This window comes from Natator depressus, chromosome 14, assembly GCF_965152275.1.
Source record: "Natator depressus isolate rNatDep1 chromosome 14, rNatDep2.hap1, whole genome shotgun sequence".
NCBI classification, from domain to species: Eukaryota; Metazoa; Chordata; order Testudines; family Cheloniidae; genus Natator; species Natator depressus.
This window is the reverse complement of record NC_134247.1, coordinates 387,495-409,890: the sequence shown is the minus strand read 5'-3', so window position 1 is coordinate 409,890 and position 22,396 is coordinate 387,495. Positions and strand designations below refer to the sequence as shown.

Sequence of the window (22,396 nt, the reverse complement as noted above, 5' to 3'; positions counted from 1 at the left end):
AAACCTGAGCCGTTCTTTTTAGGTGACAAATCTGAGCAACTGTCTCAGATTGAGGTGGCATTAGAGGAGGTTTTGGAACAAATTGATAAACAGTAATAAGTCACCAGGACCAGATGGTATCATCCAAGAGTTCTGAAGGCACTCAAATGTGAAATTGCAGAACTAACTGTAGTCTGTAATCATTTAAATCCACTTCTGTACCAAATGATTGGAAGATAGCTAATGTGACGCCAATTCTTAAAAAGGGCTCCAGAGGTGATCCTGGCAATTATAGCCGGTAAGCCTGATGTCAGTACCAGGCAAACTGGTTGAAACTATAGTAAAGATCAAAAGTGTCAGACACATAAATGAACATAATTTGTTGGGGGAGAGTCAACATGGTTTTTATAAAGGGAAAATCATGCCTCACCGATCTACTAGAATTCTTGGGGGGCGCGAAGGAAGGTCAACAACCCTGTGGTACTCCTGAGGGCATTCTGCACCAAAAAAATAAAAATTCTGCACCCAATATTTTGAAATTTTGCAAAATTCTGCAATTTTATTTGTCAAATAAATGTGGAGGCTTCAGCATGGCATTAGGGAGCATAGGGCACTGGCTGCACAGAGGTGGGAGATCACTGTGCAGCTTCCCCCCAGGACACAGACTCAGCGGTGAGGCTACACCCAACCCTGAAAGGACCAGGCCTGCTCCAGAAACACCCCAAGGCCCTGCTCCTCTGTGCTATGTGCACCAGGTGTGGGCAGGCAGGCTCAGCAAGGGAGGATCCAAGTGTGGTGGGGGATCCAGCTGTGGGTTGAGAGGGTTCTATGTGGGGCAGTCCGGGTTCAGGCGGCTCAGGGGGGGATCTGGGTGCAGGGGGGGGGATCTGGATGCACAGGGACTTGTTGGGGAGTTCTGGGTGCAATGGTAATGGGACTCTATAGCGGCGTCCAAATGACGGTGGTTGGAGCTCAGCAGGGGGTCGGGCAGGGGGGAAGATAGAACTCAGCAGGGGGTATGGGTGTGAGGGGTTTCAAGAGGGGTCCAGATGCAGCTAGTTAGGGCTCTGGTGTGTGTGGGGGGGGGAGGGGGGAAAGATGGGCTCATTGGGAGGGGAGTCTGAGTGCAGGGGAGTGAGGCTCAGCAGGAGAGAGTCTGGGTATGAGGGGTTTTGGATGCACAGGGGTTGACTGGATGAGGGATCACTCCCCGAACAGGGATCCCTCCCCCTACAGCTGAGGAGTGATGGCTGCAGGAAGCAGGGGGCAGGGAAAGGAGTTTGCAGAGCTTCCTTCAGCTGAGGAAGAAATCTGGCGATGGGCCTGACCCAGCCCCGGATGCCGTGCAAGGGAAGAAGCAGTACCATTCTCCCCAGCCCAGCCGGGATGAGCAGCTGAGCCCAACGGAGGGCAGGAGCCACCAGCTGGGTCTTCCCCTGTCCAGCCTCTTGCCCCCCCCGTGATTTACCTCTCTGCTGGCTGCCCTGGGCCCCCGGAACATACTGCTGGGGAGGGTCGCATGACCGCTCTTGTGGTTTCTCTTTGCTTCCCCATCAGAAAGTCATTATTCTGTGAAGAAGCAAAGAAATCTGTGAGGGACATAAATTCTGCTCATGAGCAGTGGTGCAGAATTCCCCTGGAGTAATGTGGACAACGGGGATCCCATGGATATAGTGTACTTAGATTTTTAGAAAGCCTTTGATTAGGTCCCTCCCCAAAGGCTCTTAAGCAAAGCAAGCTGCCATGGGATAAGAGGGAAAGTCCTCTCATGGATTGGTAACTGGTTAAAAAGATAGGAAACAAAGGGTTTCCCACTCTCACAGATCTTGGGAGACAGGCCAGTCCTTGCTTACAGACAGCCCCCCAACCTGAAGCAGATACTCACCAGCAACCACACACCACACAACAGAACCACTAACCCAGGAACATATCTTTGCAACAAAGCCCGTTGCCAACTGTATCCACATATCTATTCAGGGGACACCATCAGAGGGCCTAATCACATCAGCCACACTATCAGAGGCTCGTTCACCTGCATATCTACCAATGTGATATATGCCATCATGTGCCAGCAATGCCCCTCTGCCATGTACATTGGCCAAACTGGACAGTCTCTACGTAAAAGCATAGATGGACACAAATCAGACGTCAAGAATTATAACATTCAAAAACCAGTTGGAGAACACTTCAATCTCTCTGGTCACTCGATTACAGACCTAAAAGTGGCAATTCTTGAACAAAAAAACTTCAAAAACAGACTCCAACGAGAGACTGCTGAATTGGAATTAATTTGCAAACTGGATACAATTAACTTAGGCTTGAATAAAGACTGGGAGTGGATGGGTCATTACACAAAGTAAAACTATTCCTCCCACCCCCCACCCCCGTTCCTCAGACATTCTTGTCAACTGCTGGAAATGGCCCACCTTGATTATCACTACAAAAGGTGTCCACCACCCTGCTCTCCTGCTGGTAATAGCTCACCTTACCTGATCACTCTCGTTACAATGTGTATGGTAAGACCCATTGTTTCATGTTCTCTGTGTATATAAATCTCCCCACTGTATTTTCCACTGCATGCATCCGATGAAGTGAGCTGTAGCTCACGAAAGTTTACGCTCAAATAAATTGGTTAGTCTCTAAGGTGCCACTAGTACTCCTTTTCTTTTTAACAGTAGCAAGTGTAAATGATAATGTGAGAAGAGATGACCCGCCACCTTTGCTTCTCTCAGACAAGGCAAAGGGCACAGAGCTCACCCACCTGTAGCAGAACCTAATTCACAAGAACAAACAGGGTGAAATCCCAGTGCCCTCTCAGTACTCAGAGAAATAAACCAACTAATTGTGCAACCAACAAAAATCTTATTAGAGGGAAGCTCCTGCTTTTTAATCTAAAGAACATCTGTGTAACTAAGGGCAACATTTTCCACATACTCAGGACTGAATAGTGCCCACCTGCCTGGTCTGTATCCTACCGTGGCCTCATATGGTGGGATTTTCCCTTTACTGGAAACAAATCAAAGTTTCTCATCGCTCCAGCTTTCCATTTGCTGCAGACCTTTTCCTTAACACTATGGGTATGTAGACTCTGCAATTAAACACCCATGGCTGGCTCATGCCAACTGATGCAGGCTCGCAGGGCTCAGGCTAAGAGGCCGCTATAGACGTTTGGGCTCAGGCTGGAGTCCGCGCTCTGAGGCCCTGTGAACAGGGAGGGCCCCAGAGCCTGGACTCCAGCCTGAGCCCAAATGTCTACACCACAATTAAACAGCCCCTTAGCCCGAGCCCTGAGAGCCACATTGGCTGGCATGGGCCAGTTGCCTGTGTTTAATTGCAGTGTCACATACCCTAAGTTTCTGGTGTCTAAGTATTTTAGCAGCACTGTACTCTCCTGGTTCAGCCCCCTCAGTGATTTCTCACTTTTCATGGGAACAGCTGTACTCTTGAAAAAAATATTTGTATATTTTTGCACTTGGATTCCAAATCCTCCTGATATTCACAGAATGCAATAGGTTTCATTAATAAATAGGACTGCAATTAATTGCAGTTAATTGCTTCTCCTAACTCAAAACAAATTTAACTCGATTCAAAAAATTAATCATGAGAGTTAAAAAATTAATCGAAGTTTTAACCACACTGTTAAACAATAATAGAATACCAATTTCAATTTATTATAAATATTTTTGGATTTTTTCCTATAATTTTCAAATATATTGTATTCTGTGTTGTAATTGAAGTCAAAGTGTACAGTGCTCACTTTAATCAAATATACAAATATTTGCACTATAAAAAAGATAAAATAGTATTTTTCAATTCGATGATATAAGTACTGTAGTGTAATCTTTTTATCATGAAAGCGCAACTTACAAATGTAGAATTATGTAAAAAAACAAAACAAAAAAACCCCCAAAACACTGCACTCAAAAATAAAACAATGTAAAAACTTTAGAGCTGACAAGTCTACTCAGTCCTACTTCTTGTTCAGCCAATCACTAAGACAAACAAGTTTGTTTACATTTACGGGAGATAATGCTGCCTGCTACTTATTTACAATGTCACCTAAAAGTGAGAACAGGTGTTCGCATGGCACTGTTGTAGCCGGCATTGCAAGGTATTTACATGCCAGATATGCTAAACATTTGTATGCCCTTTCATGCTTCGACCTGTAGATTGCAAATATTTGTAATAAAAAAATAATATAAAGTGATCACTGTACACTTTGTATTCTGTGCTGTAATTGAATATATTTGAAAATGTAGAAAATCATCCAAAAATGTTTATAACAAGTTTAACAGTGTAATTAATTCTTTTAATCTCACAATTAATCGCGATTAATTTTTTAAATCATTTGACATCCCTATTAATAAACCTTCCCAGTAGTGAAGTCTGGATTTGATCTGATATCCCACGAACAAATGCCTTTTCATTAGTGGAACCTTCAGCACTGATGGGGGTTAATTTTCTCTTCTAATAAAGGGAATAGTTCAAAATCCTCCAGTTCTGTCTCTGCCACTACCAGGCACAGATATAGAGTTCGATTTTCATTTAAATCTGATGCAGTCTGATCTGTGCCTTGCCTTTCATTAGTATTTTTTCCTTCTAATTTCCTGCTGTCATGGCAGACCAACTGCTCTTCCCTACTCAGTCACTGGAAAGTTTAAAATATCTGTCTTGTATACCTATTAAGAGAATCACTCAGATATTTAATTCTTACAGAAAGCTACAAAAATAACCACAGTATGAGCTTTATTACCTAGCAAACAGAGGAGTTCCCATGCTGCAATTTGTAAAAGTTCATTTGGTCAGAGATTTGCTTCCAAGTGTGCTTGGGGGACTGATATTTAATAATGTAACAATCTTTCAGATGATTTAGCAATTCAGACTGCTGACCAGCATTTGCTGAGAGCAATAAACCACCAAGACTGCTCTTTTCAGGAAGAAGAGAGATTAAAGTATCCAGAATAATCTATTTACGTCATCTTTACCCTACGTAATAGCTTCACCTCAGCATCTGATATAATCACTTGCCTAATTAGCACAATGGCCTTTGCCTGAGAAGCAGATATATTGTTTGCATTTCATCAGAGTTTAAATAGCATCCATTACTAGAGACTTGAAAAGGGATGGAGGGATGGACCTACCTTTGGGTTTCCACAATGATCACATTTTGCATATTTAGCTGGAAAAGAGAAACAAATTTGGTCTATGAGTATCCCAGACAGTGAATGATATTTAAAAGAGAACAGCAAATTCAATGCTCCAGGGTGACCAACCTTTGCAGCCAGAAGGTGCATTTTTTAGGAGCAATATTTTACACACAGAAACAAATTAAAAGGGATTAAGAGATTTCGTTGAAGTTTTAAAAAAATTATCTGAACTAAGACCAAACATGGAAATATCAGTCCCAATGAATTTGTCTGAGAAAGTTATAAAACAAGTTGGGGAGAGGAGAAGAAAGGGAAGCTGTTTAAAACAGACACTGCATTTCAACATTACACAATAGTGACTGCAGCTGTTATAACAGAGTTATAAAGCACTCTGAGATGAAAGACCTGATTTCACTGTGAAACTGGTGATAATCTGCCCCTTTCATAATAAATCCCCCCCTTCCTGGTCAACTCCACTTAGACTGAGCTTCCTGTTCCCAAGGTTTCCCAAGCCCCTTTCTGCTCTAATTGTAGGAAACTTTCCCCAATTGCATAATGGAAATAAAGAGGAGAAGGAGGTGGCGGCTTTATACTAAAAAGGTAATGCTAGCAGCCTTCCCCCTTCCTTGTGCTGATCAGGATTAGGACAGGTTCTCTTACGTTTCAAAGATGGATCAAAGCGTTTATTTGGATTTCTCAATTTTTTCTTTTGTTTATTCTTTGAGAGAATATCAGAGTTTCCATCGTCCTCATCCTCCAGGGCTCGTTTCCCTCGCATGCCTCCTTCGCTCCCACTGGTTCCATTTTCCTTGCACATCTCCTTTGGCCTGAAATGGTTGAACATCACTGTAAGTTAACAGAAGGGGACAACTTTGTTCCTTTGACAACAGTGCTTTTACAGAAGTCTAGGCAAAATGCACTGTCTATCATGGCTATGTCACAGGTGAGACGCAGCCCTTAAAAGCATGGAAGAAAAGCTCAAATATTAGGGTTTTTATAGAATAGCTCAGAGTTCTGAGCCTGCTATTAAAGCAAAAAGGCAGGAGAGCAGTATCTAGTGTGTGGTGGGCAGTTAAATTAGTCAGTTCCATAAAAAGCTTTTTGTTCTCAGGGTAAATGTTTGTCCTGAAATTCTCAGTCAGGTAGTCTTCTCCTGCAACCCAAGTTTTCCCCCTAGGTAGGTCATGCTAACAGTTTAAAAAGATCTCACGCAAAACACACAATCATCTCTGATATAAAGGTTTCAGAGTAGCAGCCGTGTTAGTCTGTATTCGCAAAAAGGAGGACTTGTGGCACCTTAGAGACTAACCAACAGGTGCCACAAGTACTCCTTTTCTTTCTGATAAAAAGGGCATTCAGTCCCCATCTCTACTCCATTGGCAGATCTAGGTAATAGATGAATGCTGCCTGTAACTACAGCACATTGTCAAGTAGCAGTATTTGCTTCACGTGCAGGTCCTTATTCTAAGCTTCATTTGATCTATTTTATTTTTTACTTTCTAGAGGTAGATAATAAACTTGAGGAAGGAACCAAAAGGGGAAGATATTTTTTTGTGAATTACTCCCCCGCAAATACCTTACTTTGTTCATTGAGATGTCATTTTTAAAAACTATCCAGTTTTTTTTTTTTTTTTTTAAACAATCTTTCAGGGCATGAAAACTGGAAATGTGTATTCTGAGGTGGTGGCACACGTGCATCCTGTCCAGTGAGTTCTCCTGGGAGCAGTGCTAGAGTAGGCAACTTACCCTGGCCTGACATATGGCTGACAGATCCAATGGAAGAAAGGCAATCCTCCTTTTGGCTTCTCTCCTTCTTTCTGATTAGCTATTTCCTCCTGCAGGACACAAATTACAACCAATGATACCTATTCAATTTGCCTAGATGCCCCCATGTCATTACTACTTTAAATTCCTGGAAAGGCACAAAAATTTAATTAAAATTTACACACACCAACAGTTACAAATGAAAAAACCCACCCTCAAATAAAGCTATGGAAAAAACATAGCATATCTGAACACTAAAGAAAGAAATTTAAATGGGAGGGGCCAGTACAACATTTAGCTAGCCAGGCTGTGATGTTGGTAGGTTACAAAGTTCCAAGACTGCATGAACGCAGATCAAGTGCATGTGACACCAGCAGGTTCCCTCCAAGTAGGGTCAGTGTTACTCCAGCAGTTAAGGCCCAAGTTGTTACCTGGCATCGTAATTTCAGGTCTCTGTTGACATCTGCAATGCCCTCTAGTGTCTTCGCTTTTGCCAGTTCTTCACGAAGCTGCTGGTAAACCTGCAGCCTGAGACAAATCCCAAACATCCAGTTACTTTCATTCACCATTTCTAAATTGTGGAGACTGAACAAATCCTTTACAAGAGCTTTTTGTAGCCTTTTCTTGACACATTTGCCAATTGCCAAGAGTTTAGCTGTTTCATTCTTCAAATATTATCTTCTCTGACTTGGTTCTGCAATTAGGTCAGAATGTGAACTCTGTGATACCATGCTCATTTACACAAGAGAAGACTGAAGTCCTAACATTATTAGGAATATCATATCAGTGGCTGGATATCTATAATCAGATTTCATAAGGCTAATTATGTCTGCTGACATGCAGAGCGAAGGGACAGGCAGGTACTTCTCCAGTTTCAGAGAGAGAAAGAAAGAATTATTTTCCCAGGGATATCTGTGAAGGTTAAAGGCCTCAGCAAACATCTTTCTCTCCATGCAGAGCCAAGAGAGGCTAATCTAGCACCAGCAAGATTGGCCAACCTTCTCCCAAAAGACAAAGTACTTCTACGCAAGGTGAACTCTCAAAACACTATAGCACTGTGGAGATACTCACGTGTGATGCCAGAGCTTGAAGAGATGAGCTCTGACATAAGACAGTGGGCAAGGATATTGGTGCACTATCTCCAGGTACTCCTCAGTCATCTCCCATACCACAGGGTTTCGTCCCTCAAACAGAGCTGGGTTATGAAGATTACCTTCTGGGGAATAACAAAGAGGAATTCTAAAAATTTCATTTCAGGGTAAAGCAGGTGGCACAACCTCTTGTGTCCAAGAGCTGGACCAGCTGTGTCCTGGCCTGGCCTGACCACCCAGGAGGGATCATTAGATCAGCAGGTCTGACCTCTTGTATAACATAGGCCATTACATTTCACTCAGTTACCCCTGTATTGAGTCCAATAACTTTTGTTTGGCTAAAGAATCTCCCAGGAAGGTATCCAGTCTTGATATGAAGACACCAAGACCTGGAGAATCTACCACTTCTCTTGATAGTTCATTCCAATGGTTAATCACTCTCACTGTTTAAAAATGTGTGCCTTATTTTTAATCTGAATTTGTCAGGCTTCAGTTTGGAGCCATTGGTCCTTGTTATGTCTTCTCCACTAGATTAAAGAGCCCTTTAGTACTCAGTATTTTCTCCCCATGAGAAATGTAATTGAGTCCCCACTCAATCTTCTTTTTGATAAGCTAAACAGATTGAGCTTTTTAAGTCTCTCATTGTAAGATATTTTCTGCAGCCCTCAAATAATTTTTGTTTCTTTTCTGCAGTCTCCAAGTTTTCATGATTTATTTGCTCGCAACTCCAGCCCAGCAGGGGAACCCTGTGTCTGGATTGTAGCAGTCTACCTTCCACCCCATGACTCAGGCTTTTTGCCACCAGCACAGGCAGCCTTCAGTGGCAGCCTCTGTTTTATTTCCAGTTTTGTTGCTCTATGGTGACATCTTCATCACAAGCTCAACACCATGGGTTCAGGAACTGCTCAGCAACATTCCACAGACCATGACTTTGAGGATTTCAGGCATCTCTACCCACCCCTTCTCATGACAAACACTCTCAGAGCTCCCTGATCCAACCCAAGCCTTCTCCACCCCCCTTATTCTCATCAGCTCAAAAAAAATACCAAGTAGCCTTAAGGCTACCATTAAGAATTAATCAGCCATAACTAGATCCCATTAAATACTCAAGAGTGAAGTTTTGATGTCAAAATTTGGAACAAGGCATCACCATGACTAACTTCTAGAAGCCTAGAAAATCACTGGGATTCATAAAGCCTGCGGGCTTGTCTATATGGCATGGCAAATCACGTCATATCTTTTAGAGCACACCAGCAAGGTTGATGTGGGACAGTTAGGCACATGTTAGAGAGTTTACAAATTTCACTCCTCTGGCACACTTTGCTGCACTGTGTAGACAAGCCCTGAGTAAGGTGTCTAGACTCCCCATACAATGAATGGAGGAAAACAGGCATTTAAGGATGGGATTCACAAAAGCGAGCATGCTAGATGACTTCTCACCTACGCTAGGAAATGGGAAATGCTAAGGAAAGGGACAGTGTTGTAAGTCCCACCACTCTCACGGAGATACGTGCCTAGGTTCAGGCTGCAGGGAGTCGCCTCTCTATGCATGGGATTTTCTGTTGCAAAGCCTCTCTTGCAATTAGGTTCCTATGACATTCTTATAACAGGGGCTGGATATAGGAACAGGAGGAGAGAGAACTTTCCTCACAACACTTAGCCCAGTGGTTAGCGTACTCCCTTGGGATGTGGGAGACCCCCAGTTAAGGCCTCCCACTATCTCAGGGGTAGAATGGATTTGAACAGGATCTTCCACCTCTGAGGTGAGTGCCCTAGCCACTGGGCTATTGGACAGTTTGATGTGGAGCTCTCAATCTCTCCCATGGGGTCTGCTTCTGGGATTTAGGTGCCTAAGTCCTTCTGTGAATCTAGCCCTTAGGTTTTTGTGGGTTTAACTGATTTTGTAAAACTAACTAAATGTTTTGCTATTTCAACCATAGATTAAAATCCACAATAAACTAAATTATAAATGCTGTTTTCCAAATGGCACTAACAGTAGAGCATCTTACTTGGATTTTACAAAACTGCTACAGGCAAAATATATAAAACTAAAGGACCTGATCCTGCAAACACTGAAGCAGGTAAGTTACATTACTGAGAAGACCAGTCCCATTGGTTTTAATGAGACTACTCATATGCTTGAAGTTAAGCATGTGCATAAATGTTTAAAACATCAACGGTTATAATTTTACTTTTATTAAAACCTTTTTCTTAATGATATAAAATATGTCACTTCAAAACAAATTTGCTTCAGTATTAACAATAAGTTACTTAGAGTCAAACATTAACAAAAAGTTACTGAAAACTTTTACACACATGCTAGCCAAAATTTTCAAACTAGGTGGCTAAAGTTCAGCTCCTAAACATATAGTTCGGCACTTACAGGTGTGATTTCCAGAAGTACTTAAGTGACTTAGGAGGAGTTTGGTGCGGTCAAAGCATTTCAGCTGTCTTGATTTGTGGAAGTTCAATAGGTATCTAAAGGTTGCACTTGTTGCAAATATAGTATGGACTATTTGTTTCTTAATTTTTTTTGTTTCAGTTTGTTTTTCCTCAGAGTAAGTTAGTTAATAAGGCCACAGACTTGTCTTTTTCGGCATAGATGATCACTCTAAGCGTTGAACTTCTTAGCAGGAAAAAAAAATGTAAAATCTGAAATTCTACTAATAATTCGGAAGCTAAAGAAACAAGTATAAAACATTAACGTTAGCAATTTAAGACTATAAAATGGGAAGTAAAGAACTAGCAACACGTAAAAAACAAAATCTAATTTAAATTTTAAAAATCAATTTCAATAAAATCATGAATTTTATCCACCCTGATCAGTAAATAACCTTTCACCTCATACATCTAAGTGGTGCTGTCTCAGAGGAAAGCCTTTGTGGGTTGTAGATGTACCAGTAGTAATATGGTACTTTTACAATGTTTTAGATGTTCAAAGTGCTCTACAAACATTAACTAATCAATCCTTACCAGCCAATATGAGGTAAGTATCATTATCCCACTGGTGCTCAAGGGGAAACTGAAGCAGAGAAGATAAGTAACTTGCCCATTCTCAAATGAGTCAGTGACAGAGCCAGGATTGGAACTCGAGTACAATTTTCAAAAGCACCTCTGGGCTTGTCTACATGGTAAATTCATGGGGATGTTAGGGTAAAATAGCTAGGGTGGGAATTTAAAGCCACTAGCTATTTTGCACTAGCTCACCATGTGGCCACTCTTATTCTGCGCGAAGAATGCCTTTTTGGAGTTTTGGTTAAACCACCGCAAAAAGGCACTGTTCAGGGCAGCATCAGAGTGTCCACCTGGGGAACAGCTACTCTGCACTAGCTATTCTGGGCTTCCTTCCCTGTAAATAAGCGCAAAGTCCCATTTTCAAAAGTGAGTTAGGCACTTAGAAGCCTAAATACCATTGATTTAGGCTCCCAAGGTCCAGACTCCAATGGCAGTTCAGTACATAAATACCTATGAGGATCTGGGTCTAAGTCATAACCACTTTTGAAAATTGGACTTCAGCATCTAAGTCATTTAGATGCTTTTGAAAATTTTACCCTCTATTAAATCATGCTACTTTAATTGAAGCCATAAGATAATCCAACAGACAGTGCCAAGTATTTGGAACAGGCCACTCTTTCTAAAGGAGGAAGCAAGCATCCAGGTAAGAGGTAAGATGCCTAGTAGGACAATGAGTATTATAATGAAGGAACCTAATGCTGCCCCATCTTAAACAATATCCTAGAGACCTTCTGTTTGCAAAAATGCCAAACACCAACCAGTAGCCACAGAGTCACTCAACAAGCAGACATAAAAACCAAAGGCCCAGAACAAGTCTTCTCTTCTGACACTTTCCCCCTCAGCCCTCTGGAAACCATACACCAAAACCTTTATGTACTGATTTGTCTGGATGACAGAGTGACAGATATTATGGACACTTGGAAGACCCAAAGATTATCAACTTTATAAATGTTATATATATATTGATGGGCTAGGAAATGTATTCTGGCTCCAAGGGGATGTAACAGAGATTTCCTGATGGAACCAAAACCACTGGGGGATAATTAATGCACATACCTAGGCAAGTAACAAGCCTGCAGAAGTCTCACCTCCTGGGGAAATTGCATATATTAGTTTGATCTGGTTCAAGAGATCGAACAAAGAAATGAAAACTGTGTAAGTGACCATCCTGACATAGGGAAGGAAGTCACTCTTATTTGATCCATGACCTGACATGAAACTGTGACAAAGGGAGCCAGACCCTGCAGAAAGGGCCTGAAGTACTTTGTTCCTATCAGGGTCTCCATGTGGAAGATGGATGACTGCTTGATAAGCTAAGATCTCCACATGAGATAATTATTGTTTTCAAGACATTTTCTCTGTATGTTCTGAATAAATAATATTTTGCTTTATGTAGGCTGGTTTGTCCCTGATTAACTCTGTCATTGCCTCTGTGAGCATAGGATTGCAGATGCTGAACTAAAACCAAATCTGCAAAGGTCAACACAGTGAATTGCCAGAGAAACTACAGCCTACCTCCCCAGTCAAGAGGGTGAGTCACGGGAAACCGCCCCAAGAAAGGTGGCAGCTAAAAGCCTGACACCTAAGTGTGGTGCCCTCAAGGAGGCCACAAAGGGGTCAGAAGTGCAGTTATCTCAGGAATGGTGACAGATCACTCCCTCCAAAGGCCAAAGCTCAGCACTAAGATAAAGTCCAGTTTATTTATGGACTATTGACTTCTGTTTATTTCATCCAAGTCCATTCCTATGTCTTTGATTGAAACAAGCAGTAGATCTTATTCACATGATCAAGAAGGTGCATACTGCAGCTTGATCAGCACATTGTGTTGCTTATAGTACTAAAAACAATGTCTGAACAATATCTTTTACATGAATCTGTTCTGGCCTCCCTTCTCTTCTTTCTTGTTCATAATTATGGCAATTTTCTATAACTAGTGACAGAGTCATTCAATAATTTGTGTCTAAAGTGATCAGTATAAATGGTAACAGGTTTCAGAGTGGTAGCTGTGTTAGTCTGTATCAGCAAAAACAACGAGGAGTCCTTGTGGCACCGAGACTAACATATTTATTTGGGCATAAGCTTTCGTGGGCTAGACCCCACTTCATCAGATACATGGAGTATAAATGGTAACAATTTTATTTTTGATTCCTCAAATTCTGACCAGATTAATCAGCGAACAGTTTAAGCAAAAGGCATTGTACTTAGGAGAAGATGCCCTAAAGAGCCAGATTGTTAAATTCACATTACAAAACATTTACCCATGTGTTGCCATGGGTAACAACAGTCACAGACAGCTGATGGGACACAGTTCCTGATACTTGCATTTCACATCCTCTGACAGATTACAGAACATTAACAGAAAAATTCACCATGGAACACTTTCTTGCAGGGTCAGGGTTTCACCCTAATGGCTCTGAACTACTCTAGGGCAATACAGCACTGAAAAGCTTATGCTAACCAGTTAAACTCAATAAAGTTTGAATCATCCACACAATAGTATTTTAAGTCCAGTACAGCAACTTTTATTATACAGTGATTCCTGGTTTTGATAAGAGATACCAGTATGAGGGAGATGCAGATGAAGAGCAGTCCTCTTTACATCAAGGCCATTCAACAAACCACACTTGACTTTGGCTTTAGTTTCTAACAGATTAGGCTAACATGGATCCATCAAGGGGATTCAGAAAAAAAGTTATTATACAAGAAAGTTCATTTTCCTTACCTGCACTCATGACACCATGCACTCCTGTCTTCTGCATACACTCTTCCACATCACTGAGGTATTGGATGTTTCCATTTGCAAACACGGGGATGCCCACAGCCTTCCTACACAAGTGAAGAGAACAATCACACAAAAAAAGAATCAGAAAACAGAAACCAACCTGCTCACAATTTGTTGAATGAATCAGAAACTTCTAATGCGATCACAAATCCCTGTTTCCCCTTTGATGCCCCTGCACCAAGTTCTGGATCCAAACCTTACACTGAAACTGAATGTGTTTAGCCAGAAGCTTGTCTAACACTTGGGTATGGAGTTAAGGGGATTATGCACACTATGCACGCACATGTTGATATGTGTACAGGTGCACTTACCTCACAGCCTTGATATGCTCCCAGGATGCCACACCAGCAAGAGGTCCCTTCTGTTCCTTAGTGCGGCCATGGACAGTCAATAGCTAGAATGCAAAGTTACACTTAATTTTCATGTACATGGATCATTAGAAACAAACAAACAAAAAAATCTACACCAGGAAATTCCCCCCTCTGCTCATGTACAGGGATGCCACAGAACTCCCAATGTTACCTTGATTACTGTGCGGACTCTGGCCCCAGAAATGCCACCAGCTCACATACTGTGACAAGGACTTGGGCATCTCTGAACTCTCCACTCCCTAACATGGCACAGACATTTCCTGGGAGATTCTATAGCATTCCTGTATCCTCAGCTCTCTTACTGATTTGGTATTCACTTTGGAACAAGTAACAAATATGGCTAAACCTGCTGCTTTTGGGCATAAGGCCAGGCCACCATCTGTTATATTATCTCTTTTTTGATAGTCCCTCCCAATTTGTACAATTTAATTGGAGTTAAATCCCAGGAAATCCTCCTTTCTATTTCTCATTTGTTACTGGCTGTGTCTGCTACAAGGTGTCCTTCACAGACACGTTGATTTCACACTTTCATGTTGCCTCCTACAGCGTTGTGCCTAGACTAGAATTCTCACTCCCAGTGAAGGAGGCAGCATGGTGCAATGGTTAGAGCAGGGCACTCTGAGTTAGGAGACTCAGGTTCTATTGCTGACTCTGCTATTGACTCTGCTGTGTATGACAATGAATAAGTCACAACTCTCTGTGCCATTTTCTCCATCTGCAAATTAATATAACCTATCAGTTTCCACAAAACACAGAGATCTTTGGATGAAGGTGCTTTATAGAGATATTTATGTCTAATGCAACAGTATAGGAAGCAGCTGCCTCCTTACCTGGCAGCCAGCCTTCTCCAGCAACTGTGCATACTTCACTGTCTTGTCAATTTCTGGGAAAACACGGATTTTGCATGTGATGGGAACAGAGAGCTTCTCATGAGCAAGCAAAACTGGGGAAGGATTGAAAAGACAGGTAAGTGGATTGCACAATGCTTTGAAGAGAGTCTATTCTTCCCAAGATCTGTGCTGCAGAATGGCCTAAAGAGCCAGCACTCCTGCGACAACTGTATTGTTTATACTTAAGGCTGTGAGTCTTTCACAGAGGTCACGGACTTTCTGGGACCTCTGACTTCTGCAGCAGCTGGTGTGGTTGACCTCAGGGCTGCCTGAGCAGCTAAAGGTATCCCCAGCTGCTACCTGGGTGGCCCCAGGCAGCCGTCTGGGAGCAGGAGCGGTGGGGCCCCAGGCTGCCCCACACCCCAGAGCATCAGCCACAGGAGACACCCAGAGCACCTAAGTTTTAGTCAGGGCATTTATATTGTACAAGTCATGGAAAGGTCATGGGCCGTGACTTTTTGTTTGTTGCCCATGACCTGTCCATGACTTTTACTAAAAATACCTGTGACTAAATCGTAGCCTTATTTATACTGCACTGTCTGTATGTCTACCCAGACTAGGGTAGTGGCAGCAAAAAGTGAAGTCAAAACCTGAACTGCAACAGGAAAGGCATCAAATGCTGAAAATTAATTTGCTGTGCCTCCTCCTCCCTTTCCACTATATCAAGTCCTCATTCTCCTTACTTTCAAGACCCTTAACAGCTCTCATTTTCCTTACTTATTCACTCTTTATTCTTATCACGTCAACCCTTGTTCCTTCTGCTCAACCAACAATGCCAGTCTTGATCTCCATTTGTCTACCTCTCCCACATATGTCTCTGTTTCTTTCCATGCTACCCTTCATGCATGGAATGCGCCTCTGAACTGGCCTATAACGTCACCATCCTCTTCTCAAGACTCATCTCTATCATGATGCTTGTGAGAAATTATCACGCTACTAATCATGGCTAAGTAGAGGGCCTGTTCAAGATAGCTAATATAGTCTGTGTCTTTTTTGCGTGTGTGGTCAGCGCCCAGTATGTTGTGGGGCTACCAGAATAAAAAATAAAATAAAATGCCCACTAAATTTCCCCTATATTATGTCCCCACCACACTCTCTTCCAAAGTGAGACCTCAGCTAATGAGGCCCCTTTTGGGGACTTACTCATTTTCTGGAGAAGAGCCCACTCCTCTTGCAAGAATGCTCCATAATGACCTGTAACAAAATAGCACATTATGGGCTGGCACAGACAGACAAAATGATGATCCTAAAGGGTTCTGTTTTATTTACACACATGGACCAACCACATTCTTACTCCTCACAGATAGATACAGAATTCCACTCTTCTGCCCAAATTGGAAAAGCTAGATCATTCTGCTTCCCATGATACCCCAGATTCACAGGTTAAACAATGAAACCCCACACCCTGCTCTCTCTAGTGCTCCCTAAGGCTGATGAATGTATTGACAATTCACAGTCTTATTTCCAGGGTTTTAGAACTGGTATGTAAAAATTCACTCTGGGTTTAAGGTTGGGAGAATAGAAGGGTCTATTGTCTCTGGATGCTGATGCACAGTTCCTATTAATCCTTAAAAAGCAACTTGTGCTTAGGAAACTGAACTGAGGAACAGATGAATAGCAAACTTTTGGTTCCTCCCTTTTCTTCCCAGCTAAATTACACTGATCTAGCCCAGAATCCCCGATATCGGTCTCTTTTCCCCCCACAGATATCCCTGCAATCTCTTTAACCCTCCTGCAACTCTTTAATTTTTGTAGACGTTAATGTGAATAAGCTCTGTATGTGCACTGGGGACACAGGAGACCCTAAATGTTGGCCTGCAAGAGATTATTTTAAAAGGAAGTCTTCAGAAGTTTGACTGAATAATTAAAATAAAAAATTTCTAGTTTCTGATGGTGGAAGGTTTTATTAAACTCTTTTAAACTCGTAAAATTACACTTTTTGGATGGATATTCTGCACACAAGAGCTGGCTAGCAGCGCTTTGTAGAACTACATTTCAAGCAACTAGTTACTTACAAGGTACCAAATCAGCCCTTCAGTTACTTACAAGGTACCAAATCAGCCCTGGTTAAAATGGGTGTAACTCTGCTGATTTCAACAGAATTGCAAGGCACATCAAGGCAGGATTTGGTCCACAGGATGTTGCACTGACATAGGGTACGTTTAGACGTGCAACGTGTCACTGCTTTATTCATTCAGAGCTCAGGTTTGCACATACCTCTCTTTGCAATCATCTGAGGGCAACCCAAATTCAGGTCTATGGCATCACAATAATCCTGAGCCAACAGTGCGGCCTGGACAAACACTTCAGGGTCATTGGCACAGAACTGGGAAAGATGTACATAAGTAACAAGTTAGGCATGGCTCAATTTCAAGTACTGACAAAATATTACTATCACTTATAAAGGACCTCATTGCTGTAGTGTATGGATACAATTTATAGATCTTAGATTAGAAGCAGAGACTGTTTCTCAAATTAAAGGAATATATAATCCTTGACACGCAACTGCTGCAGAGCAACAACTTTAAATAACTCCCTCACCCCCCAAAAAAGCTCCCCCCAAAAACCCAGAAAGCTTAGCATTCCAGAGCCAAAGTCAAAAGAAACCCTGGACAAAGTGATCCATTTTATAACACATTTACATGTGCCAAGGCCAAGTGAGAATGGATTCCAAAGGAGAGGATTCACTATCCATATCTACCTGAAATAAACAACTGAAGCATTCTGCATATACATAGGTGGCTGTGGCTGGCAGAAGAGAGGAAGAAAAGATGTCTCTGAGGTAACTGGGTCCTGAGCCAATCAGGATTTTGTAGATACCAATCATCAACATTACTTTTCACAGATGGATTCTTAACCAGTGCAGAATGTGGAGCACAGATACAATATGTTACTGGTCAATTGTTCATAGTCTCAGATTGAATTAGTATTTAACATATATGAAATATCAGTTCATCAAGAGCAAGTGTGCTTTCATTTTGTGTTGTTTTGTTAAGGGGGACTCAGATAGTTTAGGCTCCAAATTTAGTCATTTTTAACAGGTTTTACAAAGCCCAATGCAAGTGACAAAAATGGTTTGATGATTGAAACTGAAAACAGACTAGTCAGGTTCATTGTCCAAAATGAATAAAATATAAAAACCAAACAAACAGCATAACGGGGGCAGTTACAGGGTAAAAATGCTCTGTATGGTAGTATGGGTTCAGTCTCACCTGTGCCTGATTTACCTCCCAGGGCGTACAACTGAGAACCAGGTCTGCTGGGAGATATAAAGGCAGCCTGTACTCAGTAGGAGGGTGAGCTGACAAAAGAAGCAGTATGATGAAAGGTATTGGAGTAATGAGGAAGAATAGCTGTTGCTCCCAGGCAAGTTAGCTCAGTAGGAAATAGTTTTTGGGACAAAGTGACCACAGAGATCAAAGCAGTTGGCTGCTTCACTTATTAAGGTCTCGACACTAAGGCCTGGGGAATTGGACTTGCTACACCCTGTGGTATCACCTACTGAGGTGGATCAGAAATCCCTGCACTGAAGGGGGGAGGAGGGGAAAAGAACTGTTGAGCCCTGGGGAGGGGCTGAAGGAAGCTGTGGCCTGGGGTAAAATATGATTAAATAATTATGGAGCCTAGGTGACCAGCTGTGACCCAACAAGAGGCTATGTGGAAAACTTTTATACGCTAAAAAGGAGAAGACTGATGATTTAGCTAGACAAACCCAAAACACTAAATGGCTTCCAAACTGATATGTGACCTTTTTGCCTTGTTACAGGATAACATCTCCAATCTATACCCTTTAAGGAGTAATGGGAGCTGGAGCCAGTCAATCCCTGTTCATCATATGAGCCCTTTAAGGAAACAGCTATTCAAGGGAGCACCAGACTAGCTGGGGAAGGGGGCCAGCTGTTAATCAGGTACCTCCTTAACATGACAAAACCCAGCTGTTGGGTAACTTTACTTTCAATTTTAATCACAGCCCCAAGAAGGAGGGGAGGGCTGGGCTGAACCAAGGGAATGAAGTGTGTGAGTTCAAGAACCAAGGGAACCTCTGTGGAGCAGGGCTGGAACCTGGATATTGGTGGGCTGGGGAAGCCTGCTTGAATTGCAGCACAGTCCTATCAAGGAGGGCTGTGGAATCCCTTTGCCAAGGGGGAAGGAGTTGAGTGGAGGGACCAGGCAGAGACTCTCTGTGAGAGGCCAGAAGCTGTAAGGGGACTAGTAGAGCTCCCTGGCTTGGAAGGAACTGGGAAACTGAAGCCTTGTAACAAGGGTGAATTGGAACTGAAGTTGCTTGGTGCTCAGGGTGTCAATAGAAGACGTAATGCAAGATAGCGTATCAATAAAGGAAGAGTTGATTGAATGGTTACATGATGGTGGACTCTCTTAAATTCAACAAAGTGCGGTCAGGCAGCTTTTGGTTGAGCAGTAGAGAGGTGTTTATCCTGATATAGGAATTAACTTTGAAACTTCTGATGTCTTTCAGCACTACAAATCTCTGAGAGACTGGCTTTTCTGCCCTGATATCCTGTACTAGCTATTAATGGCAGAACCTCAGGGCAGAACTGGACCTATGACTGAAGTGAACGAATATCTCATCTGACCTAAAGAAACTGTGTGTGATGCAAGTACACCCTTCTCATTAATGGCACTTTTTTAGTATTTAGTGCTACTCAATACTTAGTATCTTTATTTAAATTTTGTAAAAAGGCAAGCAAAGTGAACTTTGGCTCATGTTCAACAATTCTCCAAATAAGGATTAGGAGGAACTTCAAGTGAGGTAAGTCAAAGTCAAGCCATTGACTTAGTTCAGCAACATACCAAAATATATCAAGATGTCACTTATGACACTTGTTTCTTTTAATTTGAGTAACAAAGACAAATAATTGCTGCTGACTTTTGATTCACTATCTTAAAAACTTGAGATGCTTTAAAAGGATGTTATTATCTAATATTTTAGGATGCCCTGAGTTTTTACTATTGGAAAGCCCAAACTAGGTGTACATAAAAAGTGGTATTTCATACATCAGTTTTTTTTAATAAGGTGAATCAAAATTTGAGAACTACTGGGCTAGAGCTTGGGCTAGAGCTTAGCCAAGACACCAAACTACCTGTCCAGCCAAGGGGGAAACTCGGCATAGCAGCATACCTTAATGGGGAAGGTGTATCACTGCTGCTACAAGGGAAAGTTAAATTTTAAACATCTAATTTTAAAGTTAACAAGGAAACTTTTAAAATAAGACCTAAGCTGCCAATCATCAAACAAATCCCAGATTCACTCATTTCAGAAGGTTCTGTATACCTAGTCTCTCAAGAATATATTGCTCTGTTTATACCCTGAAAATTCTTTCTCGCCCTCCGTTACCATCTCTTCACTGAACAGGCAAGACCCGAGGGGGTAAGACTTCTTATAGAGGAAACTCAATAATTTCAGGTATATGGCATGAGTTAGTGTTTGTACAGCACTTCAAGTAAAGGGCTATAAATAAGTAGTCTGGAGCAACATGCTCTCCAAATTATTTATATTATGGTAGCTCCCAAAATATGCCATAAGAACATATACTAAGATGGGGACAAGCTCTACAGAGCTTACAATATAAAATTAAAATTCCTTTTAATGACTTTACCTGCACAATCAGTGGCCGATCCTCAGGGCACACATCACAGTACAAATTCTCTTTGCGGTAATTGGCATCTCTGACAAAGACCTGAGCATGCAGCATGGGTGTGTAACACAACTGGGCTCCATGGCGACGGCTCAGTAGTCTCCAAGCTAGTTCACTCTGATCCACCATGGGAGCAACTACATAGTGAGCACCTCTCAATGTGTTCCTCCAGAACTCAAACCCCTGGAGCTTTGGCATCTTACCCAGACTAAAAGGAAAGAGAGAAATACAGAATTTTTTTGAAGTGCAATTAATCATGAGCAGAGCGAAAAGAATCTGATCTTTTCCTAAATAAACAGTAACAAATATTTCTAGTGTCATGTGAAGTGTGCAAAGAGAAGCCTGTCCCCTGCTGTACTTTTCTATAATATTTCTAAGGTGACCACCACAACGTGCACAGAGGGCTCATTCAGTCGTTGTTGTGATAGCTACTGTACAAACAGCGCCCACAAGACTTTTTTTCAAAAACCAAAACAAAACCCTCACCACCTGCCCCCTTCCAATTTCAGACTACTGGTCACAAGAGAAAGCTCTAGAGAGACTCTACTCAGGCTCCAGGAAGCAGCCAATTCCTGAACTACTTAAATCAAGCCAGATCTCTGGCACTTGGTAAATCTACCTGGATTTCACTGTACTTCAGCTTGGTTGTGGTATACCTAAAAGGTCCATTACCCCCATAGAGACTTCTGCCTTGCCTTTCAGGTAGGTAACAGAAATGCCACGGTGTTGACAGCAGCTTTAAAAAGTCAAACTGCAGGGGAATGTAGGAGTAAGTGAACGTGAGGTGAAAAGCCTGACTCTCCTGCCCCACGGCCAAATGTGAGCGGCAGGAGAAGACTCCAGCCAGGGGCTTAGAATAAGAAAGTTCTGAAAAATCCTGTGACAGCATATGAGAGTGAGGATGAAATCACAGCAATAAAAGTTGTTTGCAGTGATGTAACTTTGTTGATCCCAGAGTGAGAGATGTGGTAGGTGAGTTAATTGTCTCTTAGGAATAAAACTGTAAAAGCAGGATCAGGTGAGCCATGGTTAAAGAAGAATCAGAGCTAAAGAAAGAACAGCTTTGATCCTATAAATTTGGTGTGGATTAGATGTTTTGAAGCTTTAATTTCTATTAAATAAAGAAACCTTTTAAAGTAGAGAGAGCTTCAACACAGCAACATTAAAATCAACAGAAGAAGGGATTTGAGGCTGTTGTTTTTAATAGCTGCTTTTCTTGTGAGGTAGAAAACAGACTGTCACAACAGTAAAGAACATCTCAGAAATGGCTGGGAATCCTCTGGCAGAACCCACATTTAAAGGACTAAATCGTTGACAGGAGTTAGTGTTTTACTATTTTATTTGCATAAACATAAAAAGCACTAAAGATGTAAGCACCTTTTGGACCCATTAAATAAAGCAGCAGGCTCTTTAAAAACAGGAGAAAACAACAACTTTAAGTCAAGATCCTTACCCTCAACATTCAGTCTTCCCTCCCCAAAACCCTCCAAAAACGATGGGTCGTGCAGTGTGCCCATAAAGACCAACAGGTTCGGGTGATTTCGGACCAAGGGGTGGGGGAACGTGAATCTGAAAGGCTGGGATAGCTCATGGAAAATGTCCCGCCTTAAGCACTCCGCTCTCAAACGGAGAGCGCCAGCGGAGTGCCTCCACCGACCCCGGCGGCAGCGGCACGCCCCGGGACGCGGGTCTCTCAGGTC

The 22,396-nt window shown here is 42.1% G+C and overlaps 1 protein-coding gene across 2 annotated transcripts in view; it reads right to left on the bottom strand.

The window, feature by feature from the left end:
* DUS1L (dihydrouridine synthase 1 like) overlaps positions 1–22,396 on the bottom strand; it is a 28,834-nt gene that overhangs the window by 5,845 nt on the left and 593 nt on the right. Inside the window, exons 1-12 of one of the 2 annotated variants that reach the window (XM_074971079.1) lie at positions 22,150–22,374; positions 20,658–20,904; positions 17,257–17,365; positions 16,183–16,233; positions 14,980–15,092; positions 14,090–14,172; positions 13,719–13,822; positions 7,962–8,106; positions 7,322–7,418; positions 6,873–6,961; positions 5,787–5,953; positions 5,121–5,158 (exon numbers count right to left, since the gene is read on the bottom strand). In XM_074971079.1, coding sequence (XP_074827180.1) covers positions 5,121–5,158; positions 5,787–5,953; positions 6,873–6,961; positions 7,322–7,418; positions 7,962–8,106; positions 13,719–13,822; positions 14,090–14,172; positions 14,980–15,092; positions 16,183–16,233; positions 17,257–17,365; positions 20,658–20,894 — 1,233 coding nt within the window. In that variant the 5' untranslated portion in view covers positions 20,895–20,904; positions 22,150–22,374. Of the gene's footprint in view, positions 1–5,120; positions 5,159–5,786; positions 5,954–6,872; positions 6,962–7,321; positions 7,419–7,961; positions 8,107–13,718; positions 13,823–14,089; positions 14,173–14,979; positions 15,093–16,182; positions 16,234–17,256; positions 17,366–20,657; positions 20,905–22,149; positions 22,375–22,396 lie in introns of those variants that run through there. The other variant, XM_074971077.1, reaches the window with a different exon arrangement.